Source organism: Erythrolamprus reginae, chromosome 3, assembly GCF_031021105.1.
Source record: "Erythrolamprus reginae isolate rEryReg1 chromosome 3, rEryReg1.hap1, whole genome shotgun sequence".
NCBI lineage: Eukaryota > Metazoa > Chordata > Lepidosauria > Squamata > Dipsadidae > Erythrolamprus > Erythrolamprus reginae.
In genome coordinates, this window is record NC_091952.1 from 172,976,609 (window position 1) to 173,004,281 (window position 27,673).

The following is a 27,673-nucleotide window of genomic DNA, read 5'->3' on the forward strand; positions in this document are numbered from 1 at the left end:
TGTATTTATTGATTTATCCATATCTGAGATCATAACCAACCCTACTCAAACCATATTAATTTATAATGTATATTATATTATCTATGTAACCATATAATACCATATATACTATGTAAATTATAAGATAACTTGGGTCAGAAAAGCAATCATTTTGCACCTATGTATTCAAACGCATGAGTTGCCATCCAAATTACATTGTTCTTGTCATGATAAATTATCCCTCTGTAAGAAATTATTCTAAATAAAGAGAAGAGCAAGTGAAAATGTGAAAATACTAAGGAGAAACAGCATGGTGGAGAGATTTTAGGACAGACAGTGTGCCTCGATATTTGTTCAGCAATTTAACTTGGACATCTTTTGTGATAAGGTCAAATGCCAAAATTACAAGGGACCCTGATCAGCCATGCTCCTGTTTAACAGTTAGCCTATTCACACAGTCATTGAAAATTCTTGTTTGCAAATTAGACAATTTCTTACCTAAATATCTCCCTAATAGATACTAATGGCCTGTGTCAGGTGCTTTGAGACAGGTTAGTACCGGTAGGCCATGGTACTTAATGATTTAGAGGGGGTGAAGCAAGTGCTATTCATCCAAAGTCATAAACTTTTGAGATCACATCTGATAGATGGTGTTGTGGTTAGCTCTGGCCAGCTCCTGCCCCAAGGAATGTGCAGGTGGATGTGGGGGAAACATCCACATGCCGTAGGCCTGTTTTGCTCCCAATGGAATCTGCCGACGAAGCCTCCTCTGACCAAGGAAGTGTGAGTGACAGGGAAGAGGGGAGTTTGGTAGACAGCCCAGGAGATCAATCATCTATATCATCCCTGGATTCTGAACAAGAATTAATGACACATCCACGCATGCGTAGAGTGATGCATAGGAGACAACAACTGAAGGATTATTACAAGAGAAAATGAGGCCTCCCCTGGGTTGGGTGGGGCTGCTGTAATTAGTGCTACAGATAAAAGTGCAGCCTGGTGTTTTAGCCTCATGGCAGTTTATCCGATTCATTGTTTCGTCAAGATCGTGGGTTTTGTGCTGTTCAAGATTGTGTGTGGACTCTCTGGACTTTAGAATTGGACTCAATTTCCCAGTTATTGGGTGAGCAATTGGATTGCATTTAACCTGTGCCTTGTGTGTACCAGAAAATCCCTTTGACATTTAAAAAGGGAGCTGTTTCTGTTTTTCTGTTTATAAAAACTTTTGGGTTTTCCTTTTATCGTGTGGTGTGTGTCTTCCTGGACTAATTACCCTGTAATTACGGGTGGTTGAAACACGCCTGCAGAACAGATGGTATTTCATTGAGGGAATGTTACTCTGATTTAGTTCTTAAATATATGGAGATTTCTTAGTTGAGGCTCTCTTTCTTGGAATAAGTTCTTAGGGAATAATCATTACTTTCAGAAATGTAGCTAGATAATCTGCATAAATTACAACCATGTAATTAAAGTGGCTGAAATTAATTTGGGGGTGTGGAAACAAATTTGCAAAAATGCAGATAATAAATGCAGATATGCAGATAATATATGAGCAAGCAAAAGTTTAGAATTGTCTGGCACAATTTATACTGGAACAGGCTGGAGGACCTCATGTGCTTTCTTCAGTACACTAGACCACAAATTATATGGGCCTCCTTCTAAAGGAGAAACAAAGAGGGAGAGAGAAAGAGAGGGAGAGGAAGGGAGAGAGAGAGGGGGAGGAAGAGAGAGAAATCCAAGTACTATTTGAATTATTATGTCAATAGTTTGTACAATACTGGAGTTTTAGAAGAGAAAATTGCTTTCTGTAATTTCCTGCATGCAGTGAATTCTGAAAAATTACAAGTCAATTCAAATTATAAACAAACAAACAAACAAATAAATATTTATAAGTAATTATAAATAAAAAAATGGGGAATGTGAATTACAAGTCCCCACCACCCTCTCTACAGCCATCTTACGAAAAGATGACACAAAAATATGTTTCACTTTCCTTTCCATTCCTTTTCTATAGAGTATCAACTATTACTTATGTGGAAACATTTCAATCAATTTAAAATAGTCACAGAAAACTCCATTCAGTCAGTATTAGAAATACCTAAAGGCCAGGCTCATCTATGAATCAAATTCTGTGCGTTAATCTAACAGACTGTCTCTCCAACAAATACCAATTGCCATTGTTTTCAAATTCGAGGTATGTGGAAGTCATCAGTCAGCAGCACTATATGAATAATGTGTCCATGATTGAGGTCCACTTGGTCAATAGACTGTAGACTATGTACTGTGTTTTCCTGAAAATAAGACCCTTTCTTATGTTTTTTTGAACCCTGAAATAAGTGCTTGCCCTTATTTTTGGGGAGGTCTTATTATTTTGGGGAACGTTAAGCAAGAATGGGCTCCTCTTGCTGTCTTTCCTGATTTTCAGCTCTGTCTGCTTAATCCTAAACAGAGAAAATGGCGGAGGTTGGCTGCTCCTGCGGTTAAATATTTTTTGGGAGGTCTTATTTTGGGGGAAGGGTTTATTTTTTGACGGCGGGCTTATTTTCAGGGAAACACAGTAGTTATTTATTTATTCATTCATTTATTTATTAAATTTGTATGCCACCCCTCTCCATAGACTCAGGGCGGCTCACAACAGTAATAGAAAAAACAATGTAGAATACAAATCTAATAATTAAAACTAAAAACCCATAATTTAAGAAAACATGCACACAACATACCATACATAAACAATATAGGCCTGGGGAAGTTATATCAGTTCCCCCATGCCTGACGACAGATGTGGGTTTTAAGGAGTTTACGAAAGGCAAGGAGGGTGAGGGCAGTTCTAATCTCAGGGGGGAGCTGGTTCCAGAGGGTCGGGGCCACCACAGAGAAGGCTCTTCCCCTAGGACACGCCAAATGACATTGTTTAGTCGATGGGACCTGGTTATAACACTACATTCTCTGTCTATAGTTGAGAGCCAGATTGGTTTCATAGTTAAATTGCTGGATTAGGAATTCAACAACTTGAGTTGTATCGAGATCTTAGCACAAAAGCCAGCTGGATGATTTTGGATCAGTTATTTTTCTTCTTCATACGTAAGAGCCCAATGGCAAATCACTTCTGAAAATACTAACTAAAAATTGTATAGATGTATCCAGGTAATCATCAGAAGTCAAGTCTGATTCAAAGGTTAAAAAATAAGTATAAAACATTATTCATCCCAGTAATATTACCAACTTTCCTCTGTTTGGCATTACACAAAATGCTCCCAGGTAAGCAGTGTAAAGTTCAAGACCCAGGGCCCAGATCCAGCCTGCAGGGTGCTTAGATCTGGCCCACAGGCATACCTTGAAAACAGCGAAGGACTGGTCTGTGGTGTCTCAGCCAGTGAAAACAGAGTTTGGGGGCGTGACTGCTTCCTGCACTCCTCTGCTAGTTAAAAGGAGCCTGGGAAAGCCGCTAGCAGCCTCCCCAAGCTCCATTTTTGCTGGCAGGGGACTGCAGGAGGCCACTGTAGTCCAAAACAGAGCCCTGATGAGTGATGTCAAGCTGGCTACTCCCAGCCTGACCATACCCTCGGCCATGCCCCCCACTGGACCCCTGAGGTCAAACACAACCCGGAGGCGGCACTCAATGAAACCCCTGCCCTAGATAAAGGCCCAATAGCTTATCTGGATTTTGTTCTGCCTTTCATCTCTAGAGTGTTAAAAGCAGCAGTGTTACATACAGGGGTGGGCTGCTGCCCAGATGTGGGGGAATGCAATGGGGTAGCAAAAATGGGGTTCCACCCCAGAGCTCCCAATTTGCACTGAAAGATGTTGAAAGAAAAATGCAGGTTGTCCTGCATAAGCCACACCCACAGTGTGGTAGTAAAAATTTTGGTAGCCCTTCACTGGTTACATACATATCTTTTATTCAGTGCATATTTTGTAGGGTTTTTTTATACTATGCAATTTAGCCCCAGTGAATTGCCTGGATTCTAAATTTCTATTCAACAAAGATTTTCTTCAGCGTTGTAATGCAAAACCAGTGGGTTAAAAGTTCCCAAGAGTAGGAATACTGCCAAATCTCTGGACAAAATTATTTCTTTCATGAGACGGATTATTTATTAATATCTGCATACATCAGGCTTTTGTTTATTTTCAGCTGTGTTTCCTTAATGGCTGTTAGCTCAAGCTCACTTTATCATACAGTTAGATCAAAGGCCAGAACCTGAGAGCCGACTGTATTTTTTAAAGAATCAAGTTCAAAAATAAAATGAGCATAAGAGCATCGTTGTCAAACAAAACAGAGTCTAAATTTTCATTCAGATCGTCATAAATTTTATGAGTAGCTGTGGAAATATTTACCATCCAGAGCCAGTGATCTTTGCACACAGTTGTACATATAGTACCTAATTTCATCTGGCTGAATGTAGCAGAAGTTCAACTAATCTAAAGGAAAGTCTTTGTTCCAAGATAGTTTATTTGGAAATGATATGTAATGTTTCTGTAGGAAAAAGTATTAAACCAGTCACCATAACATGAAAAATAATTATTTTCTCACAGGAGGATTATGGTATTACCAAGAGTGAATGTTTGATTCGACTAACTGGAAATAGTACAATGTCTGACATTTTATATCAAATACAATGAATATTAGTTTAATCTGTATGATACACACCAATACGAAGTTTGACTCTTTATACTAGGCTCATGAATTGGGATTAGTAGCTCCCAATAACGATGCAAAGTTGAATGTTGTTCCAAGCACTTTGAATTTATTTATCTTAGTAGGGTTATACTGTACACTGTTCCAATACCGAATGCAATTTTACTTTATAGTTCATTCCTTTTTAAAATATATATATATATATTATTAATTTTCAAAAACAAACATAACAAACATAACATACAACATTTAGTGGAGCTACAGTCACTCTGCTCAAAGTAGAAGATATATAAAAAGAAAATATCAGTTTTAACATAGTAAATCTAAACCTATATAAAAGTTTATAAAGATATATATATATATATATATATATATATATATATATATATATATATATATAAAAATTTAAGAGAAGAAGAATTTATGTTTATATTAGTAAATAATTACCATCTAGTACAATTTTACTACTAAATTCAAATATTAAAAGTAATATAATAACACACTTATCCCTTTTTCCTCGTTTCCCACCAAGTATATACCTTCTGCCAAATATCATAAAATTCTGATTCTTCTTGGTTGTTTAACCGTCTCGTCATCATGTCGAATTCGGCACAATCTAAAACTTTCTGTTTCTTTTGGTATCTCAGTATCTTTCCATTTTTGCGCAAAAGCTATCCTAGCTGCTACTAATGTATAAACCATTAAATAATATATATCTTTTTTGTATTTATTATTTGATATACCTAGTAAAAAAAAAAGTTCATTCCTTCATACATCTGCTAGGGCAGCCCATCTCATTTAATGACTTTGGCGGTTTACAGTTCATAAAATGTGTGGGGAGATGGTTGGAAAACAAATTAAACAAACAATTAAAAATAGAACAAATGAAAATAATGAAAAACAGCAAAACCAATTAAACACTAAAAACATCCAATTCAAGAAACACAAGAGCAAGATATTCAGCCCATTAGCAATACAGCGAGGAAATGGGGCCATTGGCACATTTAGCGCCCCAGACTTGGGAACATAACTGGGTTTTTAAGGCCTTACATGAAAGGCTAAAGTCAAGTTCAAATTATTACATCATCAAATTCCATTGCTTCCATCTACCTTAGGCTCTAGCCACCAAAAAGAAAATGTAGATCTTCATTTACACGGAAATACCGTAAATCCAGTCAATCCATAAAAGGTTAATCATTTGGCTGCATGTCATTACATAACACAAAATAAATAAATCAGCTCTGTAAGGTACAAGGTCATTTCCAGTAGGTATTTGTAAATGTGTCAGTACAAATTATGATCCTATAATGCTTTTTATTGTGGTGTTTCTGTAGATTATTCTGCTAGAAAGAGGCTAAGATTTCATATGTGGCGATATCACTTTCAATATGTGATCAGTACTATAGAATCTTTACAGGTGCTAGCTTAACATGCATTTGATTAAAATTAAAATGCATTGAATAAAATTTTTATTTTAATCAAAAGGAGCCAAAGGAACCATTCAAGCTTCACTGCTTTTAATTAAATCTAGTTTTAATGAGACCTAGTGTAAACTGTGTTGAGATCACTGTAACTCAAATTTATTATCCAACAGCTCAGTTTTTTAAAAATAATCAAAATAGAAAAGACACAACTTTATTTCTCTATTTGGAAATAACTAAAGGTGAGTTATAATTTACTCCAGAGGTGTACAATTTACAAGAGAAAGTTTGGGGCATGGGCCCCTGATCTTTCACACTGATCACTAAATCGCGCTCTTCAAAGTGTCAGGAATAATTGCTTTAAGTAAATGTAATCAATTAAATTTTTATTAATTCAAAAAATTTTTTTTCTTGTCCCATCTTTTGTGTGTGTGTGTTTGTGTGTGTGTTTGTGTGTGGTGGCCTGGTATTTTAAAGAAAGGCTAGACACAGCTCTTGGCCCGAAAAGTTGAAATGAAGTTAAGTATAAATGACCTAATTTCTCCTGGGTCTATGTCAAATCTTACTTCGGTTTCACTACTAAGAAAACTGGACTTCAGAAAGATGAACCACATCCGTCTTGAATTTCTCGGTCATCAATCATCTCAACAGCTCTTTAGAACAGGAAAAGTCATTGAATGGAATACAAGGTTACCGTCTAAGATAACCAAACAAATATCTTGTTTCAGATAATTTAAGAAGTATGACAAGCTCCATCCAGTTAACATTATCAAGATACGTACACAAATCTTGGCTAAAAGGTTCTGGAAGATATACTGAATATTATTGGCAAATATCTTGGCCACTTATTAACATGGTACAGAGCAGCATGCCAGAATACATTGTCTGCATAATTTTATCCAGGGATGAGCTCCTGGAAACTGTTTTCTTTTTTTACTTCTACTTCCAAGATCTACCAAATGACTACTTCAGCTTCAAAAGCAACAACACAAGAGCACGCAACAGATTCAAACTTAATACGAACCGCTCCAAACTTGACTGTAAAAAATATGATTTCAACAATCGAGTTATCGAAGTGTGGAACTCATTACCGGACTCAATAGTCTCAACCCCTAACCCCCAACATTTCTCCCTTAGACTCTCCACGATTGACCTCTCCAGGTTCCTAAGAGGCCAGTAAGGGGCGTACATAAGTGCACTGATGTGCCTTTCATCCCCTGTCCAATTGTCTTCCTTTCTCTCGCTTTTCATATATATTTTCTTCCTTTCATATATCCTCTCCTATAAGTTCACTTTTACCCTTATTTATATTACTACATGTCTATTTTTCTTCCTATGTATTTATGTATTGGACTAATGAATAAATAAAAAAATAAATAAACCAGAATTACAGTTTGAACATCAGTCAAGGGTTTTTCCTCTTTTGCAAATGCCTGCTCCATTCACTCCTTACGATCACCCATATACTGTATACAGTTGTGGTCTGCCAGCGGTCTGCAGAGCTCCCAGCAGAGTTGGACAGCGAGGAGTCTGGGGAGGAACATGGGCCATGCCTGGAGTCGGCTTGGTGACAGAGGTAGAAATCCAGTCCAGGTCATCTAGGAGGTCTCTGTTGACTCTAGAGCCCCCAGAGGCTGACATGAGTGAGGCAGAGGATCAGGGGGAGCCTGTTCCTAATGCGCACATGCGCAGAGCTGCCAGAGGGCAAGAACAGGAGTAATGCTTGGAGATTATTGGCCCCTCCCATAGGATATAAAAGTGGAGCAAACAGATGTGCTTGTTGCAGGAAGCAACTTGGTTCAATTCGTGCCTCCGCAGGTCCGTTCTAACTCTGTGTTCTGTTTGGCCTTGCAAAGCTCCATTATTATTATTATTATTATTATTATTATTATTATTATTATTATTATTATTATTATTATTATTAGATTTGTATGCCGCCCCTCTCCGTAGACTCGGGACTCTTTGCCAATTAGGTCTTTGGCAGCATGTCAAGAGAGATAAAGGTTGGTGATTATCAGCCTTTTTCTGAAAGACATTGTGAGAACTCTGTTGCATAGTTGTTGTTGTTGTTCTTCTTCTTATTATTAATTAGATTTGTATGCCGCCCCTCTCCGAAAACTCAGAGCGGCATACAAATTTGAGACAATACGGCTGGGAATGAACATAATTCACAGCCGTTGAAATAAAAAAATTTTTTTGGGACTAAGTTTGTGTTCTATGATTTATCACAGTGATGGCGAATCTTTTTTGGTTTGCATGCCAAAAGGTGTGTGTGTGTGTGTGCTGGCATGTGTGCATGTGCCCACACCCCTTCCCTCCCCCTTGCGAATGTGCACCCCCCTCAAACTGCCTCCCGTGCATGTGAACAGGCCTTTCTGAAGCCTGGCAGGGAATGGTGGATTTCTATCGGTGTGGTCCAGAGAGCCGCACCAATGGGAACCACTGAATTTTTGGCAATTTTTTCCCAGCGTCTCTGTGTCAGAAGAAGCCCTCCCATGCCCCCTCATCTTAATGCTGAAGCACAGCTGAGGGCTTCTTCCAAATGGAGACGCCGGGGGAAAAAAAATCGCTGAAAATTCAGTGGGTTCATACCAGTGTAGCTCTCTGAACCACACTGGCAGGAATCCACCACTGCTGGTAGGTGAAAAAAAAAATGCCCGAACGGGTAACCGGAAGTGCATTTTCCCAAACTTCCAGTTTGCCTCTTGGGGGATTTTTTGCCTCTGAGATTTCAGGGAAGTGTGCAGAGGATGAAACGGCATTTCCCAAGGTCAAAAATCATCATGTCTTGCATTTGTAACATCATAATCTGTAGGTCCTTGAATGAATTAGACCTTTCCTTGGGAAGCATATCCTCAAGAGATCTCTGAGAGGAAGGGCTAGGAATGGCGGAGGTAGACTGGTTAATCGGTCTTCTCCCAGATCCGAGTCTAGTAAGATAAGAAAGACTTGTCATTTTTAAGATTTCCCACCAAGAGTCCCACTTAGTAACACCTTTTTTGTTACCTTCCACTCTTAACAATGTTGTGCTAGGTTCAAACCTGAACAAGTTTGGAGGGTCTTTTTTTTTTAATCTATAAGAGATAATTGTTTTCTGAAAATAGCTATAACTGGGCAAAAGACAAAATATATACACAGTTTTTAAGATTATATAGACTGGTCTTGTCCTGGCCTACATTTTATTAGGTGTTTTTGATGTATTGTGTCCATGTATTGTCATTTCCCCCCCTCTTTCTTCTGTATTTATAATTGTAAATTTTTTTTAAAAAAAAATTAGCTGGCCAGTGTGTGCATGTGCACTGGAGTTGAAACATGGAAAAGTTTCACATGCTCTCCCATATGGCTCTGTGTGCCACCTGTGGCATGTGTGCCATAGCCTCGCCATCACGAGGAAATCTAGGAAATCTATCAGGAAATCTAGGTCAGAACAATATCCAAACAAAGAGAGAAGGGAGAAGAAGGACACCATTTTAGAACAAAATAGAGAAAACCGAAGTTCTCCTTGAACGAGGGAGAAAAACAGCTTAATGCAGTTATTGTACTTTTTCAATATATAAAGGTAATGGATGCCTCATTGGGAAAGTCCTTGTGGAATGAGGGTTTTTGTTTTTATAAGCAGTTTCAAAAAAGAGGCTTGGCCTCTCAAAGGTCCCCAACCCACAGCTCCCCATTCTATATTGTGCTTTGCTATGTTTTTACAAATCACCAGGCACTCAAAATCATTGTGCTGAAAATCATTATAGCGATATAAAAGCTAGATTAAGAATACATGAGGATACCAAAGCCTCGTGTCTGTCTAAATAACTAAACATCATGAAGAGGACATTTGAAGAGACAGAGCGAGAGGAAGAGAAATCCCTTTGTATTGTAAACACAGTGACTCAGTTAATTAATAATAGACCAGATGAGAAACAGAGAGGCATGTGTGAAGATATTTCCACTCATCTATTATATCCCTAGTGGTGAAAAAGACACAAGTATGCAAGGAGATGAGGTTGTCAACAATGGGATTTTATGGAAGCTAATCTTCTGTCCTGTACAGGTATTCCTTGACTTATGGCCACAATTGAGACCCACATTTTAGTTGCTAACCATGACAGTCCTCGAAGAGGGGCGGCATATAGATCTAATTAATAAACAAATTAATAAATATTAAATGAGTCATGCCCCATTTTACAACCTGTCTTGCCACAATTGTTAAGTGAATCACTGCAGTTGTTAAGTTAGTATCACATTTGTTAAGTAAATCAAAGTTCCCCATTGACTTTGCTTGTCAGAAGGTTGCACTAGCTGACTTCATGACTCTGGGACAAGGCCGCCATCATGAGTCCGTTGCTAAGCACCTGAATTTTGGGTCATGTGACCATGAGAATGCTGCAATGGCTGTAAATGGGAAGAATGGTTGTAAGTCACTTTTTCATTGCCACTGCAACTTTGAATGGTCGCTAAATAATGGTTGTAAGTGAAGGACTACCTGTACAGACTTTTTAAAAATGCAACTTCCACAATGCCTTGCCATTCACTTATTTTTCTTTTCCCTGCCTATCTTTGCTGTAGGCCATACTAGTTGCCACCCTACTTTGACCAGGAGGTACTCTGCAGAGTCACTCATGCCCTCATCACCTCTCGTCTTGACTTTTGCAACACACTCTACACGGGGCTAAAGAACAGACTTTCGGTTTGCCCTTTGTGCTGTATTTTGCACCCCGGAGGCTTCAGGGAAGCTTCATGAAGCCCCGGAGTGTGAAAAACAGCACAATGAGCAAACCGGAAGTCTGTTTTTCCGAACTTCCAGTTTGCCCATTGGGTGGTTTTTTTGCACTCCGGGGCTTCAGGAAGCTTCCCTGAAGCCTCCAGAGGGAAAAACGACCTTCTCCAAGGCGGAAAATCAGCTGGTGAGCTTACATAAGGCAATGCATCACGTGCCCTCCGATATGGCTCCACGTGCCACCTGTGGCACCTGTGGCATGCCATCATGAGTGTAGTAGGGTCTCCTGCTCCAGCAGGGGGTTGGACTAGATGAGCTCTAAGATCCCTTCCAACTCTGTTATTCTATGTTATGTCACTTTTGATCTACAAACAACAAGGAAGGAAGCACTGGGCTGCTTAATGCCAATGCCTGACAAGTCTGGCTCTGTTTTTACTACATTCTGAGTTCAGGAAAAGGATTCACCTTGTGTAACCTTTTAGTAATTAAAGTGCAGATATATTTTCTCCTTTCTTTGTTCTGTTCCCTAGAAAGTTTACAGCAATGTGAATGACATCACTGCAAGTGAGACCAAGTCTACAGATAAGTCTTCAACATACAACCATAATCAGGACTGGAATATCTGTTGCTAAGCAAGGTGGCTGTTAAATTAAGTGCACCTGATTTAAGGACCTTTTTCTTTTTGCAGCAGTTCTTAAGGAAATTACTGGGATTGTTAAGTGAATCAAAAAGTAGTTAACTGAATCCAGTTTCCCCCACTGTTGGATGATAGATGATAGGTGGAAGACCCATTCTCGAATACAGACCCATCCTCGAATATAGCTCATCTGTTTGGAACCCATATCACATCTCAGACATTAACACCCTTGAAAATGTCCAAAGATACTTCACCAGAAGAGCCCTTCACTCCTCCACTCGAAACAGAATACCCTACGAGACTAGACTTTCAATCCTGGGCCTAGAAAGCCTAGAACTAAGACACCTTAAACATGATCTAAGTATTGCCCACAAGATCATATGCTGCAACATCCTGCCTGTCGGCGACTACTTCAGCTTCAACCACAACAACACAAGAGCACACAACAGATTTAAACTTAATATTAACCGCTCCAAACTTGACTGTAAAAAATATGACTTCAGTAACCGAGTTGTCGAAGCGTGGAACTCATTACCGGACTCCATAGTGTCATCCCCAAACCCCCAACACTTTACCCTTAGATTATCTACGGTTGACCTATCCAGATTCCTAAGAGGTCAGTAAGGGGCGAGTACAAGTGCACTAGAGTGCCTTCCGTCCCCTGTCCTATTGCTCTCCTATATCTCCTATTCCTTTCTTCTATTCCTATATCTCTTCTTGTATTCTTTCATTGTTATGTTCTATTACTATACCTTCTTTTCTATTATTTCTTAGATATATTTTACTATGAGTATCACATCTATAACCTTCATCATGTATTTTACTATGTGTATACAGTGTTCCCTCGATTTTCGCGGGTTCGAACTTTGCAAAAAGCCTATACCACGGTTTTTCAAAAATATTAATTAAAAAATACTTTGCGGTTTTTTCCTCTATACCACGGTTTTTCCTCCCTGATGACGTCATATGTCATCGCCAAACTTTCGTCCGCCTTTAATAATTTTTTTAAAAAATAAACTTTAATAAATAAACATGATGAATAATAATCTAAATGGTTGCTAAGGGAATGGGAAATTGTAATTTAGGGGTTTAAAGTGTTAAGGGAAGGCTTGTGACACTGTTCATAGCCAAAAATAGTGTATTTACTTCCGCATCTCTACTTCGCGGAAATTCGACTTTTGCGGGCAGTCTCGGAACACATCCCCCGCGAAAATCGAGGGAACACTGTATAGATATATACCCACTAAAACCCTCATTGTGTATTGGACAAAATAAATAAATAAATAAATAAATAAATAAATTTTAAAAAAAATAAAGATCACCAATGGCAATTACATAACCCCTAGATGCAGGAACAGTTGTAAATATAATTGGTTGTCACACATTCAAATTTTTAATGCATGACCACGGGAATGGTGTGGCAATCAAACTAACTGACTAAGACCGATCATTTTTTAGAATAGAATAGAATATAATTTTTTATTGGCCAAATGTGATTGGACACACAAGGAATTTCTCCTTCGTGCATTTGCTCTCAGCGTACATAAAAGAAAAGATACATTTATTAAGAATCATGAGGTACAACACTTAATGATTGTTATAGGGTACAAATAAACAGTCAGGAACAATCAACATTAATATAAACTGTAAAGATACAAGCAACAAGTTATAGTCCTACAGTCATAAGTGGGAGGAGATGGGTGATAGGAACAATGAGAAGACTAATAGTAACAGTAATGCAGCCTTAGTGAATAGTTTGAGTGTTGAGGGAATTATTTGCATAGCAGAGTGATGGCATTCGGGGAAAATACTGTTCTTGTGTCTAGTTGTTCTGGTGTGCAGTGCTCTATAGCATAATTTTGAGGGTAGGAATTGAAACAATTTATGTCCAGGATGTGAGGGGGCAGTAAATATTTTCACGGCCCTCTATTTAACTTGTGCAGTATACAGGTCCTCAATGGAAGGCAGGTTGGTAGTACAGTAATTGTTTTTATCTGTATTTCTGATTATCCTCTGAAGTCTGTCTGTCTACACTCTCATTTTTTAGTTTTTCAGTGACGGTGTGACTTTAAACCATTGCTAAATGGTTTATAAAATTGGTTGTAAGTTGAGGACTCCCTGTATCTTGCTTGTTTGGTACCCTTGCATTTTCCCTTGGGTGTACAGTATTTCAGTCCAGAGATAGGCTAGTTACTTTGTGCCAACACAGAGAGACTTATTCTCTACACAAACAAAGCTATTTTAGAGCCCAATCACCTGCTTATTCTCGCCTGAGCTTCATAATTCTGCAGCGTAATTTTTTTTAATCCTCTGTGTAAATCTGTCCCACTGCTTTTTACACCTCGCACACTGAAGTTAAAGCCATGTTAGAGACAGAACGAATATGGCAATTTTAACCAGAAAATGAAGGATCTAATTTCTGTGTATGGGACAGACGGATGGTTCAAAGGTTTGATATATGTTGTGGTAAGCTCTGGCCCAGCTCCTGCCCCAAGGACTGTGGATGTGGGGGAGACATCCACATGCTGCAGGCCTGTTTTGTCCCCAGTGGAATCTGCTGATGAAGGCTCCTCTGACCAAGAAGACATGAGTGACAGGGGGGAGGAGAGTGTGGCAGACAGCTCAGAAGGAGATCAATTATCTAGCTCCTCCTTGGATTCAGAACAAGAGTTAATGATACAGCCACGCATGCGGAGAGCGATGCATAGGCAACAACAACTGAGATATTATTATCAAAGAAAATGAGGCCACCTGTGGTTGAGTGGGGCTGTGGTAAGTAGTGAGGCTGCTATAAATAGCAGCCTGTGGGTTTGGCCATTGTGGAGGATTATCTGATCGTTGTGTTTCGTGACTGCTTTACTGACTTTGACCTTTTGTGTGCTGATTTTTCCCCGCTTTGAAACTAAACCAGGACAAAGTGTGTTTTACTTTGTGAAAGAAGAAGGACTGTGAATTGCCTCACAGCTGCAAGCTAAGTATCACAGAAATGATAAGGGACTTGTACAAATTACCAGTTTGTTTGGAGACGAGTGCTCTTTGCTATACCAAAAGAGGGCTTGGTTTAAGTGAATTTTCATTATAAAGAACATTGTTTTGAATTTTCAAACGTGTGTGTGTCTGAATTTTGTACCTGTGATTTTTTGGGAGGATTCTACCAGAGAGCCAGACAGAACAATATATAAATAGGCAACATAAATACAGGTACTCTTTGACTTACAGTAGTTCACTAAGTGACTGCTTGAAGGCACTGAAAAAGTGACCTATGACCATTTTTCATACTGATGATCTTTGCAGCCTCCCCATGATCAGGTGATCAAAATTTGGACGCTTAGAAACTGATGACGGTTGTAGTGTCCTGGATTATATGGTCACCTTTTGCAACTTTCTGACAAGTGAAGTTAATGGAGAAGTACAAATTTTAACAATTGCAGTGAAATGTACAATGGGGCAAAGCTCACTTAACAAATGTCTAACTTAGCAACATAAATTTTAGGCTCAATTGTGGTCATAAGCCGAAGACTTATCTATGATAAATAACCAGACTATTATTATAGCTGTCAGGAGCACCTGCACCCATCACCAGGTTGGTATTGTGTAAAGCAAAGAGCTACTGGGAAAAAATTAAAAATTGGTTAGAAGAATTTGGTTAGAAAGGAAAATGGGGGGAAAAACGGAGCTCTTTTTATTGGGAATAATGCACGAAAAATTTGAGAAAAGCCAGATATACCTAATCTTACATATTACAACTGTGGCAAGAATTATATTTGCGCAATATTGGAAAAATGAAAACGTATCGACTGAGGAAGATCTAATAGAGAAAATAATAATGTGCACGAAAATGGTTAAACTAACATTAGAATTAAAAATAAGGAAGATTTGGAATATTATGACTATTGGGGCAAGTTATATTGTGGGTTGGAAAAAAAGAAAATGTAACAAATGTATAGTCAGTAATAGAATATATATACTGTATTCTATATACTATTCTATATATTCTATATATTCAATACACCAGGGTGATTCGACACAAAAATATGTAACCCATCCCTGGTGCAGAGCTGAAGGGATTGGATACTGTAGCCTAGAGGTTAATTCTCTGCCTTACAAGGCAAAGGTGGCAGGTTCAAGTCCCAGTGAGGGTATGGCTAGCTAATAAGGCCGAAATAGATCTATCCTAGTCTCCCTTAATTTTCAAATTCAGCAAAAAACATGTGACATATATATATATATATTAAAAAGAAGAAAATAAAAGATATTTCTTGGCGATAAAGGCTTAAAAAAATAGATATGGAAGTAAGACTGATGTATAAAAACTGTTAATAACAATACGTTAAAAATAGCTATGTAATAGGTTGTGAGCACAATAAGAAATGGAAAACAGATTTGCTACACAAACGTCCAATGTTTTTAAATGTCTTTTGCGTTTTGTATATATGTGTATAAATAAAATTTTCTAATTAAAAAAAAAGGAGCACCTGCACCCCAAAATGGAAAACACTTTTCACAAATATATGTGATTCATCTTTTTTTTGCTAGCAACTTTTCTGTAAACTTTGCAAACAGTACAAGAGGAAAGAGAGAAGAAACATTTGTTAATGTAGAACAGCTGTGAACTTCCAGGCATTATTGGACTCCAACGCCCATAAATCCCATGAAGTTTACTAATGGATTAGGAATGAGAACAGCTATTTTTGGAGAATATTTGAAAAAAACCCAAAGCTTCCTTAGCACAGAGTTATGGGGAGCCAGTATTCAAGATTGAGTATTCAGAGGGTGAACATATACTATCACTTCAAATAAATAGAATGGCTGTGGGCAGTATAAGATAAGAGTTAGTCAGCACTGAAAATAATGAAATGTTATTACCTCCAGCTTTCCTGACTGCTTAATTGCCGATGAATATTTTTACTTCAATCACAGTAACAAATAGGATACTAATCTTACCATTGTCTACTCATAAGGGGCGTGAATAAGTGCACCAGTGTGCCTTCCGTCCCCTGTCCAATTATCTCTCCTTATCTCATTTATCTTTTCTTCCTTTCAAATATGTTCACCTATACTTTTATATCTTTTTTCTATTCTTTTCTTTATTTATCTTATTACATATCTATTCTCTTCAATGTGTACTATGTATTGGACAAAACAAAGAAATAAATAAAAATAAATAAATAAATAAAGAGGTACATTTGAATATTTTATTGTCTATGTTTTTAAAGGTCCTCGTTTCTTGGACTAACAAAGATCATAGCTATTATTTGATTGTCAATGTCTCCTTTTTGCTACCATACTGTGGGCGTGGCTTACACAGGACGCCCTGCATTTTCTTTCAACATCTTTTTCGTGCAAATTGGGTGCTCTGGGGTGGAGCTCCATTTCCGCTACCCCACTGTGTCCCCCCCCTCCATCCGGGCAGTAGCCGACCCCTGGGAGCATGAAACATTCACTCCAACAAAGATTCCTTTCTGTAAACTTTAAGATGATCCATTAGTACCTATTTCAGGATAAACAAACTTGGTTACTACTTTTGCAAGCTGAGGATTCTTTTCCCAAACTTTACAGAACCTGACACTAATTATGTGCCGTCAGGTCAATATTGATTCTTAATAACCACCCAGATATATTTTCAAGCCGACAAACTGTTCTCAACCCTTCGGTTCTTCAGGCCTTCCAATAGTACATTCATCATAAATGTAATTGAATCAATCCAACTTGTGGGGGATTCTTCTCCTTCTCTTTCCTTACAACTCATGCCATAAATCACAATTTTTTGAATTCTATTAAGGAGTGCTATGTACCAAAAGGACTGCACATTACTCAACACATATGTCAATCAACTTGTAGTTCACTGGGCTATAAAATTTCAGTTTCCTTTCGTACGGATTGAGGAACTTAGCTTGGCAAAGTATTCATATTATAACTGTAAACAGCATCCCACTTTTGAGGACTTAAATGATGGATTCTGAAGATACGATCGCATGAAGCATTTTGTATCTGTAATCTAGATTAATTGCATGGTTCTTAATGATTAAACATTTCCCCCTGACACCCTTCCTACTTTCTTTTAACTTGGCAAGCACAATTCATTAGATTTCTCTATTGGGTATAATGCTTTAAACATGATGTAATACTGTTTTTGAAGGTCCCCTCAAGGGCTTTCATGGTGAAAAAGCCGAGTAGGCATCTTTAAACAAAAGAAGCAATACTGTACTGAAGTGGGCTTGGTTCCAACAATGTTGTTTAGCCGGTAGAAAGATATTCTGTTCCTAGAAGAGCTATTTCTGATCAGGTGAAATTACATCATGTATCAAAACAAGGACAACAAATCCTAAAGTCTTCTAATTGTTCAAGATAATCTCTAACAATCCTTTGTGTCACATTACAAGTGGCATGCCTGTATCATTTTACATAGTATTGTATCTTGTGACCTACTTTCCATTCCTATGCTCCCAAGACATATGAGAATTTTGTTCAGTTCGAAGGAATTGAACTGTCTTGGTTATTATATGTGGACTTCCAATCTACTCAGATCCAAAATTATCTTTCTCCTGGTTCATCCAACTCAGTAAACACAGTGTGATTTGGGGACGACATGGGGTTGTATAAACATAGCCACTGTGGTTTGTTAATCATGGCCTAGAGCTCAATGCATTCCATAAACTCAGTCAATTGTGAAAAATTGTTTTGCAATAAACTATCCTTAGATAAATCATACCTTAACAATGGCTTCAGGGGATATTCCCAGGCCTCTCTCAATGATAGAAAGTGATTTTTTTCTATGCTGATTTGAAAACCTTTAAATATTTGCACTTTTCAAAATTTTACATATAAAAAGTGTATGTAGCCAGATAGCCATTAGAGGGATGTGTGACTCAGATGTTTACATTTGCGAAAAAGAATCTTCAAAGAGATTTAGTTTTAAGAACATTGCTTGTAAAAGACCAACAGATTTATATTAATCTTTTAAGCAAATATGCATATAAACATTAACATGGGCTTAAGTTGCGTATGAAGAAGAAAATGAGAGAAAATTGGAAAATAAGAAATTGATACCCGTAGCAATTCACACATACAACAATTGCCTCATCTCTACTTCTTGTCGGAGTCTATGACACTTTTTTATTTTGCTTAGAGCAGTGGTTCTCAACCTTTCTAATTCTGTGATCCCTTAATACAGTTCCTCATTTTGTGGTGACCCCCAGCCATAAGTCTAACGCTAATTCTGCCAACAGAGCTTTAAGCTGATTGGCAGGAAGGTCAGAAGGATACTCCCACTGTAAATGCTTGATTGGTCGGATTGTTAAAATATGTTCCAAGGCTCCAGGATAGAAGCTTTAGTTCCTAACACCATGGGAAATTTGTCTTTTCCCCTTGGTCTTAGGAGACCCCCAGGTTGAGAATCACTGGCTTAGAGAATTTTGGATACAAATCACTAATATTAGGCTGTGCAGTATATTCTGTACTTAATTTTCAGGTGTAACTGCTAGAATTGATTCACGTACACCAAGTTTTCTGCCCGAATTCTTTTGAAGTGAGCCTCTTCCCTTCCCTCTTTGACCAAGAAAAGAAACTGGTGTTTAAGAAAACTTGTAAAACAAGTAAATAAATCATGGCTATGTGGCAAATATTGAACAATATTGATGAATATTGCCTTATCCTAACTCCACATGAACTTGTATTATTAACTTTACTTAACTGGGATCTCCCTGAGCCCAGAATAACCATAATGAAAACAATAAAAGGAAATAGATTCAGAAAAAAAATGGAAATGGATTTACAGAACATCTTGCACCGTTGTATGGACAACATGCTGTTTGTATTCCTCTGAAGACCATCTAGCTGACCTTAGCCAATCTTACTAAAATTAATATTTGGCTAGACTAGGGAGCCCAGGGAAAAAAGGACAATAGGAATCTAATTTGATTGTTGCCAATAAATGTTTCGTTGCCGATAAATATGTACAGTAATATATATGTCCAAGCGTGGTAATTGAGGAGATCTTTAATTTTATCCCATAAGAGAGAGACAAAGAGAAAAACCCCTGAAGATTGTAAAATCCAAGCAAACTGTATTTAGTATGTTAACTGTTAGTATGTTAACTGGACATAATGATAAACTGCTTTAATGAACATTCCACTTATTTCAATGGGATCAATTAAATATGGTATTCAAATAACGTTTTCTCTGGACATATTAACAATTACTTTCAGAAAAACAATCTCTTCTGATCTCTGCATGTATTGTCTAAGGCAGAGGTCCCCAACCTTTTTTGCACCAGGGACCGGCTTTAAGCTAGACCAGTTTTCCATGGCCCAGTGGGGGGGGGGAGCTAGCTGTCAGCGGCGCCGTAAAAGGGGCGATCAAGAGAGGAATGGGTGAATGAATGGACGGAGGGTGGGAAGGAAGGAAGGAAAGAGGGAAGGGACAGGAACAGAAGAAGGGTGCAAAGGAAGCAAGGAAAGGTGTGAAAGGGGAGAGTAAGAGAGGAAGGAGTGAAAGAAGGGAATGAGGGAGGAAAGAAGGGAGGAAGGAAAAGGAAAGCAAGAAATGGAGGGAGGAAAGGAAGGAAGGAAAGAAAGAAAGAAGGGGGGAAGGGACAGGAACAGAGGAAGGAAGCAAGGAAACCTATGAAAGGGGAGAGTAAGGGAAGAAGGTAGGAAGGAGAAAGAAAAGAAGAAATAGAGGAAGGGAAGGTAAAAGAGAGAAAGAAAAAGAGCAAGAAAGAAAGCAAGAAAGAGAGAAAGAAAGAAAGGCAACTTCAAAGAAAGGCTCACTGAGCATCTCTCACTCTCTCTCTCTTTCTATCCCTCTTTCTTTCTTTCTCTTCCTTTCTCTCTCTCCTCTTCCTTTATCTCCTCTCTCTCTCCCTCTCTCTTTCTCTCCCCCCTCTCTCCCCTTTCCCTCTCTCTTTCTCTCTCTCCCTCTCTTGCTATCTCTCCCCCCTTTCCCTCTCTCTTTCTCTCTCTCCCTCTCTTGCTATCTCTCCCCCCTCTCCCTCTCTCTTTCTCCCTCTCCCTCTCTTTCTCTCTCTCTCCCCCTCTTTCTCTCTCTTCTTCTCACTTTCTCTCTCTTGTTTTCTTTCTGTCTCTTTTGCTTTCTCTCTCACTCTTTCTTGTTTTCTTTCTCACGCTCTCTCTCTCTCTTGTTCTCTCTCTTGCTATCTCTTTCTCCCCCCCTTTCTCTCACTCTCTCTTTCTCACTTTCTCTCTATCTTGCTGTCTGTTGCTATCACTCACTCTCGTTCTCCGTTCTTCTCAGCGGTGACGCGCGCACACCCTGCCCGCCTCACCTTTGCGAGAGCACTTTCGCCCCGGGCTCTCAGCAAGGGGGTTTGCAGGAGAGGTGGGGCCGGCGAAGGTGATATTCAATGTCGAGGGCACACGGGCGGTTGCACGCGCTCCCTATCTCCCTGCTAGCCCACTCGGAATATTCAAAATAAGAAAAGCCTTCGCCGGCAAAGGTTTTTCTTATTTTGAATACTCCGAGTGGGCTAGCAGGGAGATAGGGAGCGCGTGCAACCGCCCGTGCGCCCCCGACATTGAAGACCTCCGCTGAGAAAAGCCTTTGCCGGCATTTCCTCTCGGCGTCAAGGAGGCGCAGCGGCGGGCGGAGAGAGGGAAGGGGGGGGCAGCGGCGTCCCTCCTGGCCTTGGCGGGCCGCCCGACCCTCCCCACCTCCTGCAAACGAGGCGGGCGGCGGGGGGAGAGCGAGGAGCCGGTTCCGGCGGGCGCGGGGCTTGGCTGGCTGGCGGGGGGAGCGCCGCTGGTGGTGCGGAAAGGCCGAGGGGGCCCTGGCGCCGCGGACCGGCTGAAAACCCCCAACGGCCCGGTGCCGGTCCGCGGACCGGCGGTTGGGGACCTCTGGTCTAAGGCCTGGCTGGAAAACTGGGTGCACAGTATTCTCCAAAGCAACTCAGGAATAGGTTGGGAAAAGGAAGAGAACTTTTAATGTGAAATGTTGGCCTTGAGCCTGCTTGCAATCGAAATATGTTTTGGTGCAGTGGCCAATGAAAAAGGCATTTGGCTTCGATGTGTAATTATTTTTAATGATGAGATAGAAGAGGCATCTTATATAGTGTATATAATCATGCCCTACCCACATACTTCATGGAGCATCTAATTTGCCCTATTTGGTTGGCTAGATTAAACGTGATCCAAGAGAGTATCTACCCAGCTCTTAAGGTTATCTTCATTCAGCATCACTTATTCTGTTGTTCTGTCTAACACCATAGCTGCACCAGCCAGTTTGACTAGTTTCTGAGTAACATAACACAAGACGAAACTGAGTAATGAGATATATATATACACACCGCTCAAACAAATAAAGGAAACATTTAAACAACACAATTTGACTCCAAGTAAATCAAACTTCTGTGAAATCAAACTGTCCACTTAGGAAGCAACACTGATTGACAATCAATTTCACATGCTGTTGTGCACATTCAACTTTGTACCGAACAAAGTATTCAATGAGAATCTTTCATTCATTCTGATCTTGAATGTGTTATTTGAGTCTTCCCTTTATTTTTTTATGTATGTATGATGTGTGTGTATGTATGTATGTATGTATGTATGTATGTATGTATGTATGTATGTATGTTTGTTTGTAGAATTGGCACTAGTGATGGGCGAACTAAACCCTCACAATTCGGGTCCGTACCGAATTTTGTGGTGTTCGGTATGTTGAACACAAACCCAATTTTTTTTTCAAATTTGGGCAAAGTTCGGGGTCGTGTTCAGCGTTCGGAGCTTTGACATCACCAGCAGGTTGCTAAGGATGCCAAGGTGATCACTTACTGGATTCCATGGAATCCAGAAAGTGATCACCTTGGCGTCCTTAGCAACCTGCCGGTGATGTCAAAGCTCCGCCCCTGGAATTTCTTCGTGGGAGGGATTCCCCGTTTGGGTTCATCCAAATTTTGCATAAAGTTCATCAGAACTTGCCGAAACTGAACACCGTTGGGTTCGCCCATCACTAACTGGCACTCAATCTTCTTAGCATAATCATACAAAAACACAACCAACAGCGACATGAGGCTTATAACATAAACATTTTTTTACAAAGATATCCAAGAGGTATTCTGAAGACAATACTCACGTAGTGCATACAAGGAAAGGGTTATTCCAGCCAGGCAAAACCCTTCAAAAAACCTGAGTGTGCTGAACATGGTGACATTCACTGAGAGGGCCACTGTCAGTCCAAATATTAAGATGAGCAACACTGAGAAAAGCAGCACTGGACGACGACCAACCCTGTCAAAACAAAACAGGAACAAAAGGAAATGTGCATTTGTGCATTACAGGTTCCATATTATCCATTTGCAAATTAGAATTCTGCACTGGGTACAATGTTCCCCAGTCAATTTCAAAGAATCCATGATTGTAAACACTCTCTTGTCAAAACATTCCCAAAATGTTTTGGGAACAGTATCTCACTGGAGATTTATGATTCGGATTGGGTATATTTTAAAAAAACCCAACAACAATTATATAAATTTATTTTGGACCCTTCTCTAACTAGAATATAAATTGTGGTATGAAAAATAAGCATCATACAAAAAAGGGAGGCGGGAAGAGAATATGTTTCAAGCAGTTTTGTTCCTTCTTATATCTTTTGAAAAATGCCTGCATAACACAAGTTCATCTTGGCTAAAATCATGTTAAACTTTGGCTGATATTCTATTGCTTTCTAGTTATTCATGTTTAAAGTTTATATGTGTCCCTTCAAAACCAAGCTTTTCTGGGACACAAATGTCATAGTTATGATGGTTGCAGTGACCCAGAGTCACTGGGACACTGCAACCATCAGCAATCGCCTTTTGTGACCTTCTGACGAACAAAGGGGCGTGCATAAGTGCACCAGTGTGCCTTCCGTCCCCTGTCCAATTGTCTCTCCTTATCTCATTTATCTTTTCTTCCTTTCAAATATGTTCACCTATACTTTTATATCTTTTCTTCTATTCTTTTCTTTATTTATATTACTACATATCTATTCTCTTCAATGTGTATTATGTATTGGATTAAATGAATGAATGAATGAATAAATAAATAAATGGGGAATTTAACAACTGTGCTACTAACTTAGCAACTGCAGCGATTCACTTAACAAACTGTTGCAAGGAAAGACATAAAATGGGGCAAAACTACATGAGAATCAATGTAGAATCAAAGGAATTCATTGCAATAAAGATAACTGTAGGTTGGTTCTTGCTTTCGAACAGGGAGATGTTCAACTCATGGTGTCACGGTGACATCATGGTGACATATTGTGACTTTTCTCCCCTTTGTTAAACCTGGAGTAGTCATGATCAGTGTATGTTGCTCACAAATATAATGTTGGAGATACTGGCAGAAAATTGGTGGTTTATAAACATTTGGATCAAAACCTGACTTTGAAAAAGATGCTGGGTTTATAGCCAATGATGGCTTTCTCCTGGCAGTATAGAATCTACCATGAAAAAAAAAATTCTTTGCCTCCTCAACGTAACCACAAGCCTCACTAAATTTCCTCCAGAATTTTGAGAGGGCCTTTGGAGAAGATCTGAGGGATGCTGGATGGATGGATGGATGGATGGATGGAGAGGAGAAGGAAGTCCTATTGTTTCTGCAGATATATTTGAGGATGGTTATATGAATCCCATACATCATTTTTCTTAGGATTACTATTTACAGCACTATACTGCACTTTTAAGCTTTTTTAAAATGTGAATTTATCTTGTTCAATGAAAACATTAGTGAAAACATTAAAAAGAAATAAAATGTGAGTACTGCAACAAGGTGAAAATAAAAACAGAAAAAAACACTATCCCTGTGCAATATACTTTTTTGTGTTTTCCCCCCAAAACCTATGGAATTGCATCAAGCAATTTTATGGTTTATTTCACACAACCAACTTAGTAGTATTAAAAAAAACCCTTAGAATAAACCTACTTAACATGATAGTTTCTTAAACATCCATTCACCATATAATTACACCCAATCTACCCACAGAACGAAAAGGATTTTTAGAAAATAATTTGTTTTGGTTTGATTTTTTTTTAAGGAATTTAAAAAAAAAATCTAGTCCCTAAAATCATCTGCTTTCCAAATCAGTCAGCTCTGGCTAGGAAGTAGAAGCAGGTAGAAGTGACATTTATCATAACCCTGCAATAGACTGCAGCCATTATCCAGATAAAAAGCCACAATGTCTAATCCAGATTCAGGTACCTAACATGCTTAATAAAACATAGTCGCAGTCTCTGCTGGTTACCAAGCAACTATGAAATGCTCCCATCAAACCTCTAAATCATGATTTTATTTCATGGTATTGTTTAGCAATTTAAATCACAAAAATCACCATTAGGTTAATCACCATTAAAATCTGAAGAAAATGCAAGCATCTTATTTGGATGATTTTCTGATAATTGCTGATGAATATATTATTCTGAATAAATAAGATAAATATTTGTTTGGCTTCAGTTAATATTACACTGATGCTCCTTCCCTTCCCTCCTTTTCCCATTAAATTTTTGATCAAAACAAGAGCACTGAAAAGCTGCTTGACCAAATTATCAATTACAAAAAGCTATCTTGGGAAGTGTCAACTATGACATCAAGGCAAATGGAAATATGTGAAGCTGGTGCTGGTGAATTTTTGCCCAAGTAAGGCTCCTAGCATTAGGAGCTGCAAATGTAAATCCAGAATGGATTTTATTGCATAGCAGCATATGGTATCAAAGCTGTTTGAAATACATGGAGATATGTATGAATGTACAACTCTGTCTATATTCTCAAACAAGTAATGGTTTAAATATATATATGTATAGATCTATCCTAGTCTCCCTTAATTTTCAAATTCAGCAAAAAAACATGTGACATATATATATGTTTTGTTTATAGGTTTTGTCCCGTGTAATATTTTGCATGTCTATGTGACATTTTGGTGAAATCACATTCACTATCATCAGGCTGAAGTTGTAAGCTTTGTGCTGCTGTAAATATAGTTTTTAACTATATTTAGTTTTATATTTAGTTTTAAACTATATTTACAGCAGCACGAAGCTTACAACTTCAGCCTGATGATGGTGAATGTGATTTCACCGAAACTCAGAACAATCTACATATATATATGTATAAGGAGCTGTGATGTTCCTTCAATATACCAGGGTGATTCGACACAAAATGTAACCCTTCCCTGGTACAGAGCTGAAGGGATTGGATTATTATTATTATTATTTATTCGATTTGTATGCCGCCCCTCTCCGAAGACTCGGGGCGGCTCACAACATGTAACAACAAATCATAAATAGTCCAACAGTTTTTAAAATGTTTAAAGATTTAAAAGACCCCATATACTAACAGACATACACACACGCATACCATATATAAATTAAACATGCCCAGGGGGAGATGTTTCAATTCCCCCATGCCTGACGACAAAGGTGGGTTTTAAGGAGTTTACGGAAGGCAGGAAGAGTAGGGGCAATCCTAATCTCCGGGGGGAGTTGGTTCCATAGGGCCGGTGCCGCCACAGAGAAGGCTCTTCCCCTGGGGCCCGCCAACCGACATTGTTTAGTTGACGGGACCCGGAGAAGGCCCACTCTGTGGGACCTAATCGGTCGCTGGGATTCGTGCGGCAGTAGGCGGTCTCGGAGATATTCTGGTCCAGTGATTGGATACTGTAGCCTAGAGGATAATTCTCTGCCTTACAAGGCAAAGGTTGCAGGTTCAAGTCCCAGTGGGTATGGCTAGCTGATGAGGCCAAAATAAGGCCGAAATAGATCTATCCTAGTCTCCCTTAATTTTCAAATTCAGCTTAAACATGTGACATACATATATATATATATACATACATACATACATACATACATACATACATACATATATATATATATATACTGTATATTGTGCATAGAATAAAATATTTGTATTCTGTGCTTTTCTAAATTTAAGAATGAAAGTAATCCTTTAATTCTTTATTATTGGGAATTTGTTTTTAATTTATCTAAAATTTCAAATTCAACTCCTACAATTTCTAGTTCTTTTCTTACTAGCAATGAACTCAGTGGCTATGATGAAGTAAATATTTGGCTGCATTAAAATTCCATACAGGGATAGTATATTTTAAGTAAGACGTATTGTCATTTTCTCTAAATTACTTCAATAGTTGGGAGATATTGGAAGCTGAATTTCAACATAAAATAAAGCTGAAGGAAGGTTTAATTCAAGCACACAAGCTTAAGCCATCCCTATTACCTCAAATGCCTTCTTTTATTTTGTAAAATTACTTTATTTAGCACAGTAACAATATCAATCAATGGCAAGTCATTTGTGAAATACTATGCTTATGTATGTGTGCATGAACTTTATTGAAGATTTTTATGTCAGTAAAGGTTAATGTAAAACATATAAACCAGTTAGAAAAAATGAGAAGAACCAATTAGAGAACGAAAAGAAGAAAAAGATAGTTAATGATTTTTTTTATCTTATTCACAATTGCAAATGAATGTATTATCCCTTGTCCCTTTTAAAAATTACATTACAGAAATTTTGTGAAATTAAATTACAGAAATTGCATGTTCAACCTTTTTTTTCATTCAGAAAATATAAAGATCACCATTTCACTTTTTTTTCTATTTTCACCAAAAAGTCCATAAAAGATTTTTAAGTCTTTTATTAAAGCACCTGTGGTTTTATCCTGGTCGAGATAAGTAAGTTCTTCTCATTTTTGCTAATTCTATTATTTTAAAATCTATTCTGCCATTGTGGGCATGAAATTCTGGGTATTTGTGCATTGAAATGGAAATTTATAGAAAAAATTCAAGCATCATTGGTGGTGACAAAATGTCATTTCCTCATGGAGAGCAATTTCATAGTGGTTTTAGTTAAACTTACCAATCAGCTATACATCCTGTTATTAGGTAGCCGAAGATTAATCCTACAAGCAGAGAAAACTTCGCGATGTGAACTTTCCAGGCAGAGTCACAGACCAGATCCCACTAAAAGCAACGAAAAAGAGAAAAAAGAAAGATGATGCATTTAAAGTAGATAGGGTTATTTTCATGTACTTGGAGCAAAATCACATATAACTGTCAAGTACACGTAGTCCTCTACTGAAAACTATTCACTTAATGACCATTCAAAATTATAACAGCACTGAAAAAAGTGACAAACATTTTTCACACTTATGACTAGTGTTGGGTGAACCGAACTTGCATAGTTCAGGCCTGTGCTGAACTTTGTGGGGTTCGGCATACCGAACCTGAACCCGGAACTTTCCAGAAGTCTGTATTCAGGTTCAGTGTTCGCTCGAACACC

General features: G+C 38.4%; 1 protein-coding gene across 2 annotated transcripts in view; it reads right to left on the bottom strand.

The window, feature by feature from the left end:
* The window catches only part of SLC22A23 (solute carrier family 22 member 23), a 137,198-nt gene that overhangs the window by 68,538 nt on the left and 40,987 nt on the right, over window positions 1-27,673 (bottom strand). For both annotated transcript variants that reach the window (XM_070747178.1, XM_070747179.1), the window contains exons 2-3: window positions 27,251-27,354; window positions 22,476-22,630 (exon numbers count right to left, since the gene is read on the bottom strand). In XM_070747178.1, coding sequence (XP_070603279.1) covers window positions 22,476-22,630; window positions 27,251-27,354 — 259 coding nt within the window. The remainder of the gene's footprint in view (window positions 1-22,475; window positions 22,631-27,250; window positions 27,355-27,673) is intronic.